This window comes from Lagenorhynchus albirostris, chromosome 8 (assembly GCF_949774975.1).
Source record: "Lagenorhynchus albirostris chromosome 8, mLagAlb1.1, whole genome shotgun sequence".
NCBI lineage: Eukaryota > Metazoa > Chordata > Mammalia > Artiodactyla > Delphinidae > Lagenorhynchus > Lagenorhynchus albirostris.
In genome coordinates, this window is record NC_083102.1 from 83,793,500 (window position 1) to 83,808,639 (window position 15,140).

A 15,140-nucleotide genomic window follows, 5' to 3' on the forward strand; every position below is an offset into this window, starting at 1 on the left:
TTATGATGGAAGAGACTTGAGCTTGAATTTCTGTATTTGTCACATAAATACATGTTTTTCATCAGTAAAAATATTGTAGCAAATTAAGATCCTTTGATTAATTGAATAAATAATTGTTTATTATACTTCTGTTTTGTGTCATGCTAAAGCTAGGTCCTGGCATTAAAATAGTAATGGTCAGACCCTACCTTCTAAGACTACAGAGTAGAAGGAGAAGCAATCACATACAAAGCTAACCTTAAAACACTGAGTTTTAGTGGAATGGTACAGATATAAACATACTGCTTTTAGAGCACAAAGGAGGGAAAGGAAGAAGCAGAGGAATATAATGTAAGGAGTGTGGATCCTGGAGTAAGAGGACTTAATTGGATTCCAGTCCCAAGTTCATTGCTATCATGTCCTTATGGGGCTATTAACTTTCTTTGAGCCTCAGTCGCCTCATATGTTATAGAATGGTTATTAGAATCCAAGAAGGTAATGCCTATGGAAATGTTTTCTAAAACTTTAGTGTAGCTTAGTTGGAAATGTTATTACTTAAGAGATGGAAGATCACTGAGGGTGTGTGTATGTGTGTGGAGGTGCTTCACAGCATATGGGATCTTTGAAATGGTCTCTAATGCATGAGTGGGAGGTGGGGAGGTGTAGAAAGCAGAGAGGAGAGCATGACCAAAGGTGGGAGAGGGTGAAAATGACCCTCCTGTAGAGAGAACTAAATACAGATCAGTGAGGCTAGTGAAAGGGGTAGCTAAGTAATCTTGATACCAACTGAGGATTTTTCCAGAAAGGAAACTTAGAATCATATCAGGGAAGGTATTAAATGAAAACCTAAAGAGTTTGGACATTATTCTCTAGGTGAGTAAAGCCACTGAACGTATCTGAACAAGGGAAAAGCATAATCAAAGTGATTGGGGTTTTTGGTTTTTGAGGCATAGGGGCAGGGAGGAAATGTGGTGTGAAGTATGTATTGAGAGGAGAAGAAAGTGAGAGCAAGGCCTAAGGTCTGGAATCAGCAGTGGGAATGGAAGGACATGAACTGGAGACATATTATGGAGGCAGGATGGATAAGGATTTATATCCAAGTGATTGAGAAGTAGTGGTGAAGAGGAGGCAGGAGTCAAAGATAACTGCCATGGAGGTGGGTGTTCAGAGTAGATGAAGATGCCATTAACTACAGATGTTAAAATTTAATCTACAGTAGAAGTGGCTGTTCTAGAAATCGAAAATTGCTGTCTTGGACAACTATGGACGAAGCAGCATGCTATTTTCAGCATATTTGACTCTTAGTGAATAAGTAATATTATTATATTCACCAGATATTTATCACTGGTTTTACTTAAAACAATTTAGACTAGGCCTTGGAGTTGGAGATAGTGAGTTAAAAGAATAAAGTTATAAAATGACCTATTTTTCATTTTTAACAGATTTTTTTATTTCATGTTGCTTCAATTGAAACAGTGAGTGGAAAAAAATGAGTGCCTGGGAATATAATATGTTTGAGGTTCCTGGCAGATGGCACGTTTCTGATGTTCAACAGTTGTTGGTCACATACATCTAGAGCTCACAAAATTGCTGGAGCTGCAGATTAGAGAGTTGAGTTATGCTCTTTTTATGATGGTAGCTGTAGCCCTTCAGGGAGCTCTGGTCCCTTTATAAGAGCATTGAGAGTGAAAGGAGGCCAAGAATGGGAATTTGAGGGATGCCTGTATTTAACGGGCCTGCGTATATAATCTTCTTTACTTAGTACTTCTAACTTAGAGGGTGGGTGTCGGGGGTAGGGGGGAACATAAATCTGTAATAACGTACAAACCACTTTTTAAATTGGGTTCTTTATAATACGTATCGTATAGGATACATTTATCATATAAGGATTTTTAATGTTAATGTATCACTGTTAAGCACTAAAGATAATGTTTCTAGCAAGTCATATACAAACAATAATAGTGGGAACTTTGTCTTCAACAGTGCTGCCTTTATCTGCTGTATGTTTTTAGTTTTCATTCAGAGATCACAGAAGTAAAACTGCCTCATTTTCTGGTTCTGTGAGCTGCTATTTTGAGACCAAGATATTTGACCATTGATGTAATATTCTAGGCTATATTTGGAGTAAACCTTGAAAATCCAAACCCTTCTCTAAGTTTTACTAGGAATTCTTCATTGACACTATTTGTAATGAATTACCTTCTCTGTCACATAAAATTATTCAAATGTTTCCACATGGCAGTGGTAGGACTGCATATTTTTGAGCACTCAAAATTTTATCTTCTTTCTTTCAGGTATCTTCTCTAGTTTAAGGTCCCAGAAATGAAATATGAAGTATTTTGAACTGTATGTGGTATATAATTTTGGTTATAAATGAAAAGAATGGCATATACATCTCAAGATCTCAAGGTTCATTTATTTTATCCACTATTGGTACGTGAGAATTAGATCCAGAGCCTCCTGATTCTTAGTATCACAACAAAATATTTACTCATTTCTATTTGCTATAACCATGGTTGGCTGATAAAGTTGTCAAATATGTCACTTGCATTAGACCTCGAATTCATCCAGTAGGGACAACATCTAATTTGTGTTTATTTCCCTAGTACTTGGAATGATGCCAGAAAATATGTAGAATGTTTAGGTAACATTTTGAATGGATGAATGATAAAGGTCTTCTTTCCCTGTAATAGTTGATTTATTTGAAACATTGTATTTGTCAGGGTTCACCAGAGAAACAGAACCAATAGGAGACATATATATGTATATATGAGGGGAGAGAGAGAGAGAGAGAAAGAAAGAAAGAAAGAAAGAGGAAGATGTTTATTATAAGGAATTGGATCATGTGTTTATGGAAGCTGACAAGTCCCAATATACGCAGAGTAAGTTGGCAAACTAGAGACTAAGGAAAGCTGATGGTGTAGTTTAGTCTGAAGACCAGCAGACCTGAGACCCAAGAAGAGCTGATGTTTCAGTTTGAATTTAAAGGCAGGAAAAAACTGATGTCCCAGTTCAAAGGCAGTCAGGTAGGAGTAAGAAGTCTCCCTTACTGGAGGAGGGTCAGCCCTTTTGTTCTGTTCAGGTCTTCAACTGATTGGATGAGGCCCATCTACATTAGGGAGGGCAGTGTACTTTACTCAGTCTACTGATTTAAATGTTAATCTCATCCAAAAATGCCCTCACAGACACAGCCAGGATAATGTTGGACCAAATATCTGGGCATCCTGTGGCTCAGTGAAGTTGACACATAAAATTAACCATCAGCTACATATAGAACCTCTGCCCATAATTAACAAACTTTGGTAAGTATAATCATTTTAGTTTATAGCTATATCCTTGAAAAATATTTTTAAACATTTCAAATAATTTATTTTAAAATATACTCACAGCTCTTTATATTATGCTGTGGTAGATTTTTGGCAACATGATCACTACCTACCTCATCCATTATGAGACTAATTTTGCTAAAATTGTTATTTTTTCCTGCAACTATGCCCTATTTTGTTCTGAAATGCATTCTTGTCCATCATTAATCCAAATCACAAAATTTTCCTGGTGTATCATTTCCATCCTTACACTGAAACTTGTGAAAGGAATCTGTTTCTGTTTAATTTAAAAGTTATGTGTTAAATAGTTTAACATATGTAACATATATAACGTATGCTTACTTGATTCAAAATAGTATGAGCCCTGTAAAAAGCCAGGTTGCTCAGTTGATTACCCATCAACATCTGAGAGAGTTTAGCTACTAATAATTGAGGCGGAATGACACTGCCACAGATCTCCAGTATTAGAAGGTAGCTTAGAAGGTTAGTTAGACGAAGAGATCTTCTTTGTTGGGACATTTAAATTGGCTCTTTTGCTCCAGCAGGGAGATTTTCATCTAGGAGGAGAATTGTTTCAGGCTGTTCTAGGAGAGAAAATTGCTCTATTTGAGAACTAAGGAAAATGTAGAGGTGGTAGATTAAGTGGTACATAGTAAATTAGTAATAAAATGGTGTTCATGTCCCATCCCTTTAAAACATCTTTAAATGGTCTGAGTAATCAGAAATAAGAGCTCAGTCAAGAAAACCACAGTACACATTTTTGTACTAAGAATATTTTCTCCTTTTCTTTTTTCCACTTGATATTTTGATGTATTTGGTTGATAGGTAAATCAGTAAATTTTCTTATTTTTCAGTTTAGGTATTCATGTGACATTCCCTGAAGTAATTCATGTTGAACTTGAAAGTTTATGTTACATAGCCGTGCAACGTAAGCATTGTTGAATTTACTTAGGGGCAATTAATAAAAAATATTTAGTAATAATAACAAAACCTGCTAGGTTATATTGACCACTTAGTACATTCCAGCCACATGTACTTTCTCATGTGACCAGTGTATTAAACAGGTTGGACTCAAAGGGTACAAACAAGAAAAATTAATTTTCCTCTCACCCCTGCTTTACTAAAGACCTCACCACCCCACCTTATAATTGTTTTTGCTTTCATGTAACAGAATAGTCTCACTTTCAGGTATTAAAAAATGTAGTCTGTTCAAAATATTGTACAAACTTTAATCTTGCATCCAATCGAAAGGTTCTCCTCTCTTTTGAGCTTAATCTTGATCAAGAACTCTGGAACCCAATAATGAAAAAGTGTGGTCTGTTTCTTTGCTTTATTTGCTCCACCTCCATCCACGCTCTACCTGTCTCCACTGAGGTCAGGTCAAAGGAGGACGAAAACTTCATATATCCTTGACTCATCATGTTGTGGAAATTCAGCCACATCTCTTCATGTTCCAATATCATGGGCAGCTCCACCCAAGTTCCCACCTTCAGGATTCTATGGCAAGAAGTGGGCATAAATCCCTGTCTTTATGAATATCCCCAGGCTTATGAGAAAACCTTTCAAGTTCATCCAAGAACTCTTTCAGAGTTTGCTTATGGGTAGCAGCATGGGGCAACTATGACTGTTTCAAGAATTTAACAAGCAGCTAGTCTGGGAGTAATCCTCGTGAGTGACCACTTTCTTATGTGCAGCACAGTCTGAGAAGGAAGGTGAGATGACACTTCATTGTCTATTAAGATTCCCTTCAAGGAATCTTTTTTGTGGAATCTCTTTTTCAAATACTTAGTCTTCTCATCTGGGCTATTGGGAGTGATGGTCTTTGGACTGGTTTTACCATGGATATAATTGATAACTTGCTTATTTCCCATTGTCCTCAGCTATGAAGCTACATTCCAGAAAAACAGGAAAAGTCCCACTTCACATCTAATTACATTCATTGAAGGCTCACATTAACTCTATGAGGAAAGTGATATCTATCATCTCAGTTAAACCTGAGGAAACTGAAGCATGAAGTTTCATTACTTGCCCAAGGTCGCTCAGGTTGCCCAAGGTCACTCAGTACTAAATGGCAGCCTGACTTAAAAGCCCATACTCTTATCCAGTTTATTGTGTTACTGAAACAGGACAGTCTAGAGAATTAATGATCCAATACCCTAGATGGGTGCCCAAAACTGCAGAGCAGACAGTTGTTAATACCTAAATATTGTGTCACTTTTCTAGTGCTGTTTCCCTTTCCAAAACTTCAGAATTTCTGTTAGAGGAGACATGCATTTCTTTTCTTTCTTCCTGTCTTAGAATGATTCAGACACTTCAAAATTAATCCCTAATTTTCATGTTGAAATCATAAGCATCTTAGAAGTGTTATAATATTTCTTATTCTGCCGTCTCAGTATTGCATAGCATACATCATTGGCAACTATAAAAATACTATAACAGGACTGTGTTAAAAGACAAGGAGAAACAAATTCTACAAACGACGAAGAATTTAAAATGCCCTTAACAGTGTTTTTATGCTTTCTGAAGTTTTTAAACAAATTTTATTTTGTGAACTTGAAAGTTTATTAAATTATCCCTTTATATGAATATTTTTTTTCAGAGATCAAACATTTCTTATTTGTCTTCTTCCTTACCCTCTAGGAAATTGTTAGTCTTACTGCTACACTTGACATAAATCTGCTGTTTGTTTACACTCAGTGGCATCCAGATACTTTATAAATATTGCATTTCCAAAACATATCTACTTGTAAAATGTAAACTTGGGGATTTGGCTCCAAAGAACTTTCTTATCTCAGGTGTTTTGTTCTAGTATGCTCACGTGGAGCTTATATTTAGTATTAGTTGGGTTGCAGATTTATTTCATCTTGCCTAGCAGGATCAGCTATTTCCTTCTGCTGGTTCCAATTATTATGATTATTTCCAGCCTGAGTGAAGTTTAGCAAAAGCAAATATAGAAAGGGAAAGAAAAGAATAGGCTATTCCCTTAAGCTAACATTCAAGCTTATCAGTCTTTATTTCACTGCAGAAACCATTTATTAATATTTGGAGTTAGCAATTTAATATTGATTTTGGTCTTCTTTGGTGTTCCAGACATAAACCCAAGTGTGTGCAGGGCACAGTTTAACACTGTAACATAGTATGGAAGATGCCATTTCCTTGCCTCTGACAGATAAGGCTGTTGTCCTTTTCTGTTAGAGAAGCTAGAGGGAAGATGGATTTGTATTTGTTGAGTTTTGTTGTATTCCTTGCACATGTAATATACGAAAAAGTAGAGGTTATGAACACATATGTGTTAGTACATACATAGTAAACAGTATTTATAATTAGTTGTCTGATTACATACTTGGGGTCATTTTGGAGACTATTAAGTATTTTTCTTGTAGTCTGTGCTTGGGGCCCCAGACATTCGTGTGGATTAACGTTGTGGAACTGACAATTGTGTAGGAGTCAAGAAACTCATTCCTATAGGCTGCTTTTTTCCTCCATGTTTCTTTAGTAACTTTGTGGCACAAAAACAATTTTTCCTCTATTCCCAAGGACACAAAGGGTTTGATAAAAACCTCTAAGAACTTAACTCATTCTAATAAAGTTGCCTGAAGCTTTTATATAAACTTGAGGATTCAGTGGGAGTGGAGAATAAGGTCAATAAAGACATCAAATTAGACACTCACTTTGTGAAGTCGCCTCTCTGTCATTTGTTTCCATATAGTCCTAATTGCCAAGGCTAACTAAAAATTCTGCAAAGCCTTATTTTGCCACTATGAAGGAGAGAAATGACTAAATGCAAGAGACAGCTATTGATGTACATTTAACTTTTAAATTAGAATATTAAAAAATTAAACCTAAAATTTCCTATTTAGAAAATAAGAATTTATGTCAAGTACACAAGCATTCTTTGCAATAAATATGCTTGCCTCTTCAGAAAATTATTTTCTTCTATTTTTAATCCATTTAGCTTAAAAACAAAACACATTTTTCTAATTTTCTGAATAGTGTTCCCTGATGGAAACATTGTTTTATTGGCTAACATCATCTTTTTTAAAAAAAATTAATTAATTAATTTATTTTTGACTACGTTGGGTGTTCCTGGCTGCGCACGGCCTTTCTCTAGTTGCGGCGAGCGGGGGCTACTCTTCGTTGCGGTGCACGGGCTTCTCATTGCGGTGGCTTCTCTTGTTGCAAAGCACAGGCTCTAGGCACGCAGGCTTCAGTAGTTGTGGCATGTGGGCTCACTAGTTGTGGCTCGTGGGCTCTAGAGCGCAAGCTCAGTAGTTGTGGCACATGGGCTTAGTTGCTCCACGGCATGTGGGATCTTCCCGGACCAGGGCTCGAACCCGTGTCCCCTGCATTGGCAGGTGGATTCTTAACCACTGTGCCACCAGGGAAGTCCAACATCATCTTTTTTTATTTAAGCTTTTAAGTGGATAGCATTTTTGTTTTAAGTTATAACTCCTATTAAAAAAAAACACATTAACTTGAAAATAATCTTTAAGGCCAGCTGCTGAATCCTCTTGTTCATTTGGTAGACTTGTGACTCTACATTCAATAAGATTATTTTATTATTACAGAAAAGTCAATTCTAATATGTGAAAATATAGGATTCTCCGATAAACTTATACAAAGAGCTTTTCCAACTTTATTTTGCCTGCGTTGCTAACTTCCAAAAAAAAATACCCACAAAACTCTACTGAAGGTAGAGAGCAGAAAATTTTTTTCAGCAACATTGTAAATTTTGCTAAGAAATATAGAGAAATCAAAACATTGCTTTTGATTTATTGACTTGTCAATAAGGCTTATAGTACAGTGTCTATGTTCAAGATTTATTATATATTGAAATAATTTGATTTAATTCAAACAAAGTGAAAACATAGATTGAAAGCTGTTCTGTGGAATAATTTTTTTTAATGAAAGGTGGTGAAGCACTTTTTTGAATGGAAAAATATGTCCTTAATATAGAAGCATTGCAGATGTGGGTTTGGTTTTGAGGATATTTACATAGACTTGTGGAGTATATGGAACTTATAAACAGGTCAATTCTCTTATATAGCTACACATAGTCTACTTTTATTATTGTTTTTATGATTGATAAACAAAGCATGCTTAAAAAGGTTTTATGTAAAACATATGCAAAATGCCATCTAAATATTTAACTATTGGAAAATATAGAAAACTAGATATTTTTGTGTTCTTAAAAGTAAGTTTTCCAAGGGATATGCCTTGGGCTAACGTGAGCAATGACAATTACATATTTTCAGTGGAGTATTAACTCAGCTGAGTTGTCATCCAATATAATCCAATAAAGAGATGCAGTACTGATATCTTTTCAGTTGCATGTTCATTTTGCTTTGCACTCAACTTTGAAGATTCTGATTGTTCCTAGACCAACAAGTAACATGAAAATGGTGATGATTATAATTTTGAATTTTAAAATTGTATATTCAGTGTTAAATCTAGGTATTTTAACCTTCTTTGTGTATTTATTACTTGCCAAGAATAAAGGTAGACCAAGTTGTTAATAAATGATGATATTCTAAATCGTCCGATCATACCAAATAAACACCACGATGGCAAGATGGTAATTCTTGGTAGTGGTCATAGGATATAGAAGCCATTGTTACGGGACTATAACAGATTTAAGGTGGAATGGATTCAAGCTGGAGTGGTTTATGGAAGTAGTATTTCAATTTAATCTCAACTCTATTTCTATAAATATCCAGATTATTATATTTTCCTCTGAAGAAAATATTTCTTTATGAATTATAAAGCCAGATTTCTCTGCCTATTGTTGTTTATTGAATTTATACAGGTATATGTTCAGACCTGATTTTCAATCTGAAGCTGTCAAATTTTCATATAGTCTTCTCTGACTGGAACCAGTCCCATGTTTTCCAGCTGCTCTCTGTACATTTCCACATACATGCTATGTTTCATCCCTTTAAAAATCTAAATGTCAACTTGGTTTCCATTTTAGTAAGTTGTACCTCCTGGTTTCTCAGTTTCTTCTAATGGTGCCTAGTTAGATCTCTGTTGATCCCTAGTTCAACTGAACTGGAAACTTGGAAATCCATGCCATCCATCATTTTTTCTTCTGACTCCTTAATCAGTTTAATTTTGTCAGTTAGGTCTTGGTAATATTTCTTGTACTTGTTCTTTGCTTTCCTTTTCCTCTGTCAGTGCTCTATGTGTGCCCCTTCATTTCATATGTCCGTACTAATACCATAGCTTCTAATCTAGTTTCCTGCTTCTGATCTAGTTTTCAGCAAGTGACTACCAGATTAATCTGCCTGAAATAGCATTCAGCATCATACTTCTCTTTCTACTGTTCCCTCCCCCCTTAGTAAATTACCTGTAAAGGCTTAACCTAACATTAAGAACATCCCATAATAAAACCTAACAACCTTCTACATGTGAGACCATTACCCTACAGATACAGTACATCTGAGGCATGCTGAAATAGTTTAGTTTTATCTCCATCCTTTTGCCCTTCCTCAGTCAAGAATATTATCCTTTCAGTTTTGCCTGTTTTGAATTTCTGCCTGGTTCTTTTTTTTTTAAATTAATTAATTAATTTTTTATACAGCAGGTTCTTAGTTATCTATTTTATACATATTAGTGTATTAGTGTCAATCCCAATCTCCCAATTCATCCCACCACCACCACCCCCTGCCACTTTCCCCCCTTGGTGTCCATACATTTGTTCTCTACATCTGTGTCTCTGTTTCTGCCTTGCAGACCGGTTCATCTGTACTGTTTTTCTAGATTCCACATATATGCGTTAATATACCATATTTGTTTTTCTCTTTCTGACTTAGTTCACTCTGTGTGACAGTCTCTATGTCCATCCATGTCTCTACAAATGACCCAATTTCATTCCTTTTTATGGTTGAGTAATATTCCATTGTATAAATGTACCACATCTTCTTTATCCATTTGTCTGTTGATGGACATTTAGGTTGCTTCTATGACATGGCTATTGTAAATAGTGCTGCAGTGAACATAGGGGTGCATATTTCTTTTGGAATTATGGTTTTCTCTGGGTATATGCCCAGTCTGCCTGGTTCTAATGCTACCTCCTTCTCATATGATTCGTTGATGGTGCTAATCAGAAGTGTTATATCCATTATTATTTGTCTCAGTCTTAGGGCACTTACAGTGAACCTCCTTGCAAAATCCTAATTTATATGCATGCCATTTTACCTGCTGTCCTATAGAATCCTTAAGTTTGGGTATTGAAGCTTAAACTTCTTCCCAGTTTCTTCATTACTGTCTTCATAGAATAGGTACTCAATATTTATTGAATGAAGAAGTTTTCCTGTGTCAAGACATGAATGAATATTTGTAACCTCAAACTGCCAATTTAGATTCTAGATTGTATACGATGAATGTATATCACAATACCCAACCATAGCAATATTTTATTTTTAAATGTTTCTATAATAAAACCTTGCAGTGAGAAGATAGTGAAGTTTATTGGGAGTAAAGAATTCCTTTTTATCTTCTGTAGTATTAAAACTAACTGTATAGGGACGAAGTGAGAGTGGCATGGACATGTATACACTACCAAATGTAAACTAGATAGCTAGTGGGAAGCAGCTGCATAGCACAGGGAGATCAGCTCGGTGCTTTGTGACCCTAGAGAGGTGGGACAGGGAGGGTGGGAGGGAGATGCAAGAGGGAGGAGATATGGGGAGATATGTATATGTATAGCTGATTCACTTTTTTTTATAAATTTATTTATTTTTGGCTGCTTTGGGTCTTCGTTGCTGTGCGCGGGCTTTCTCCAGCTGCAGCGAGCGGGGGCTACTCTTTTCATTGCAGCGTGCCAGCTTCTCATTGCGGTGGCTTCTCTTGCTGCGGAGTATGGGCTGTAGGCACGTGGGCTCAGTAGTCGTGGCTCACGGGCTCCAGAGCGCAGGCTCGGCAGCTGTGGCGCATGGGGTCAGCTGCTCTGCGGCATGTGGGATCTTCCCGGACCAGGGCCCGAATCCGTGTCCCCCGCATTGGCAGGTGGACTCCCAACCACTGCACCACCAGGGCAGCCCTGATTCACTTTGTTATAAAGCAGAAGCTAACACACCATTCTAAAGCAATTATACTCCAATAAAGATATTAAAAAAAAAAAACAACAACTAACTGCGTAACCATTCAGGTATTCAGATTGAAGCAACATAATTTTCAAAGATGCTTAAGAACACAATTATGTAATCTGAATAGTGGAGAAGATAGGAGGGCAGTTCTAATCAAGGTAGAGGAGAACAGATTTATTGCATTTGCAACTTATGATATCATTAACGTAGACTGGAATTTCCCCTGATATCTGGATCTTTAGTTCAATAACAATTTCTTTCCAAAGAGTAAATTCTGAGGGGAACTGGCTTCAAAACCAAAATGTGAAAAGTTCCGCTCTCCCATTGTGCATCCCTAGTTAGTTTGACAAATTTATGGAGATAGATTATAAATGCCCCATGTTCTTGGAGGAGCCTACTTTTATATGCAGTAACATTTCAAAAAAGTACACTTAAACAGATAAATAACTGTCTTCCATTTAATTCCTTAAGAGGGAGAAGATAGTTGGAAGCTGTAGGAAAATGAGAACCTTCCTAGTTTCATAATTTCTATCTGAGAGATAGAAAATCATTTTTTATCTTTGCTTTAGCTTACAGTAATATAGTGACAATCCTTTATGCAGGTCTCAGAATTTCTTTGACAAAGATGCCAAGGAGGAGAATGAGGAAGAAAGGTAGGGGAGCAGGAGAGGAGGAAGAAGATAGGAGTTTGATTTAGTCCAGAACATAAGTTTTTGAGCTAATGATCTCTGCATTCATCTTTAAAAAGTGTTCATAACCAAATTGTTGGAATAATAATTTTACCTAAATAATTCCCATATTGTAGTTCTGTAGTTGTGAGAGTTTAGAGGAGTATAGCTAATAGGAGTGGAGCAAGAAGCTCCATAACAAAAACTAAAACACTCTTTCCTATAAGTCCATGAATCCACTCTCAGTTTGGTGTCAAGAGAAAGGTGCATAATGTTTTTAAAGAACATCCAGTTAGATTCTATTAAACACAGTAAATTAAACAATCATTTGTGTGTTTCTTTGAAAAGATTCTTTAAAGCGATACAGTACCTCTTCATTCACGTTCAAACCCTGAGTTTTCCTGGTGCAGCTTTTTGTTGTTGTTAAATAATCTGCACAATGCTTTATAGAGAGGCAAATAATTATTGGAGCCTTTATCCAAGGGTTTTGGGTATATTCTTTCTCTCTCACTCTGTCTCTCTCTCTGTCTCTCACATGTCTTTGTGGGTGATTTGTCAACATGTTCCCAATGTTATCAGGTTAATTTCTAGTCACATAACTGAGACCACAAGATTAGACTAAGACAATGTTTATATATATATATATATATATATATATATATATATATATATATTTAACTTTAAGACATTAGTGTTCTATTTGCCTGGGAGTACCAGAGACCCCCCCATAACATTGACTTAAAAAGTTGGTTTCTCTTGCACTCAGGCATTCAGGACTGGTGTGGCAGCTAAACAGTTAAGTAGAACCCAGAATGCTTCCAGTTCTTTGTTCTTCTCTTCCCATGAATGGTCCTAGTCATAGTGATCCAGCCACCATGTGCACATTTGAAATAGCAGGAGAGATGAGAGAAAGAAGGAGCATATTTGGCCATATTTCAGTGACAGGTTCTAGAAAGGGAGCACAAGACTCTTATGTTTACATCCTGTTGGCCAGAACTAAGTCACAATACCATATCTAGTTGCAAATATTGCTTTATTCTGAGAGGCTTAAAAAGTCAAGAGTTCTAGAAGGCACAAGTAGAAATAAATATTCAAGTTTAATATAATTATATTTACTTTACATGATATAAGACTGTGCCATGAGGAATAAAATGATTTGCCTAATCTAATCCAGATATTGAAGCATTATTTTTTTAATGCTTCAAGATAATTACAATTATTATAATTATATAATTATAATTATCCCTTCCAGATAATTCTAGACTATTGATTCTACCACATTATTTCTATTCTGGGAAATGAAAGTTCAGGTTTCTACTGCACATTTTCACTAGCTATGTGACCTCAGAGTCCTCATGTGGCAAAGCAGATCACTGAGTTAGGTAACTTCTAACATTCTGTGATTTATTGAATTTATTGCCAATATGCAAACCCCAATAGCTCCTTGAGGAAAAGCAGTATTTCATATTGTTATTCCCAATCCTCGACAATGGTTTTGCTGGGATAGAAAAACTATTGTTAAATGAATATACATAATGAAAGTTATCTGAACCAAATAGACACTTCTCCTAACTACTACTAACTTTATACTGATGTACTTTCTCTGCACCTCTACATAGTACTATGCGTTAGTTATGATGTTTTCAAGCTTAAGTTACTGAAATCCACATCAAGTCATAAACCATAAGAATATTTATGACTTTACCCAGCAGAGAGTCTAAAGATAGGGCAGGATTGGTTGATTAAGTAACTAGAAGTATGTCTTCTTTCCATTTCTCTGCTATGCTGTCTTCAGTGATGGCCTCATCCAAAATAGACATTGAAAGAAATAGTATCAACTACATAATGTATATGCTATATATCTAAATATGTTTAAATAATTTTTCTCATTATTTCTTGAAAGGCTTTTCTCTCCACAAAAACTGTTTTTAGATTATATCCATGCTTAATTTTCCGCCACCCAATATACATAGCAGAGATTTTAGTATTACTTCTTGAAATTACTTCTGTAAGGTAAATTTTATAAAGTATATTTCATTACAGTTAATATTGTGAAATTAAAAGAGAATTTTGAAATCAGAGAGATCTGAGTTTAGATCTTGGGCAACTTACTGACTCATTCTAAATATCAGTATCCTCATCTCTAAAACAGAGATATTAATGCCTAATTCCTAGTGGTGTTGAGGATTAAATGTGATAACCTGTTTAAAAATAATACATATGGTTTTTTCGTTGGTCTTGTGTGTGACAATTTCAAAACAATTTGGTTCCAATAGAGTGCTATAATGTTGGGAGAGATTATAGTTTTAGCCAAATAATTTATTTGATAATGATATAACATTTTCACCTTTCCCTCTCTTTCTACTTCATAGGTTCCATACATTTGTTTTTTTACTTATTACAGTGGCTCAAATTTAAAAAGTGTCACTGATGTATAAGAAATTGGCTTTGGTAGGAGAGAAAATAATTCTGTGTGCCAAGCACACCCTTCCTTTTGTTTTAGCGTTATGCAGGTTTCTTTATCTGCCTTGGCATCTATATTTATTGCCACTGGGCAGTTCCAAGTTTAGTTTGTGATTGAGCCTTCCCAGAGTCAGGCTGTATTTCTGCACACTGGGAACCTGGCCTTATTCCCTTGAACAAAATCTGTAGTAGAAAAACCTTCCTAAATAAGATCAAGCAAGCCAAAAAACAAAAGGCAAGTTTACTGATTTATGTCTTACTGTTTGAAATTGTACAAAGCCACGAATCCAACTGAGCTTCATTTTACTTTGTTATGTCAATGTGAAATGTTTAGGATAGCTTGAGTTTATCACTATTATTTTTTATTATTAGAGTAACAAATGTGCATTTCTGTCATTTTGCGTGTTTGCTTCGGATATATTGGCTGTGTTTTTTGTTGTATTTGGTATGAAGATTAAACTATGAAAAGTGTTTGAAATTTTGGAGGGGAAATACCATAACATATAAAGTATTTTGTAGCTGCATATATATTTGATATATATATGACTTCTTCAAAGCATATCTCATGATTTGGGTTTGGATTAGGACACCCAAACAAAAGAAAAAATCTTTGCCCT

At 35.7% G+C, this 15,140-nt stretch overlaps 1 protein-coding gene across 1 annotated transcript in view; it reads right to left on the reverse strand.

Annotated features, from left to right (window-relative positions):
• Window positions 1-8,917, reverse strand: part of LOC132524348 (uncharacterized) — a 38,387-nt gene extending 29,470 nt beyond the window's left edge. Inside the window, exon 1 of the mRNA XM_060156185.1 lies at window positions 8,855-8,917. Within this exon, the coding sequence (XP_060012168.1) occupies window positions 8,855-8,917 (63 nt within the window). The remainder of the gene's footprint in view (window positions 1-8,854) is intronic.
• Window positions 8,918-15,140: the final 6,223 nt, after the last annotated feature.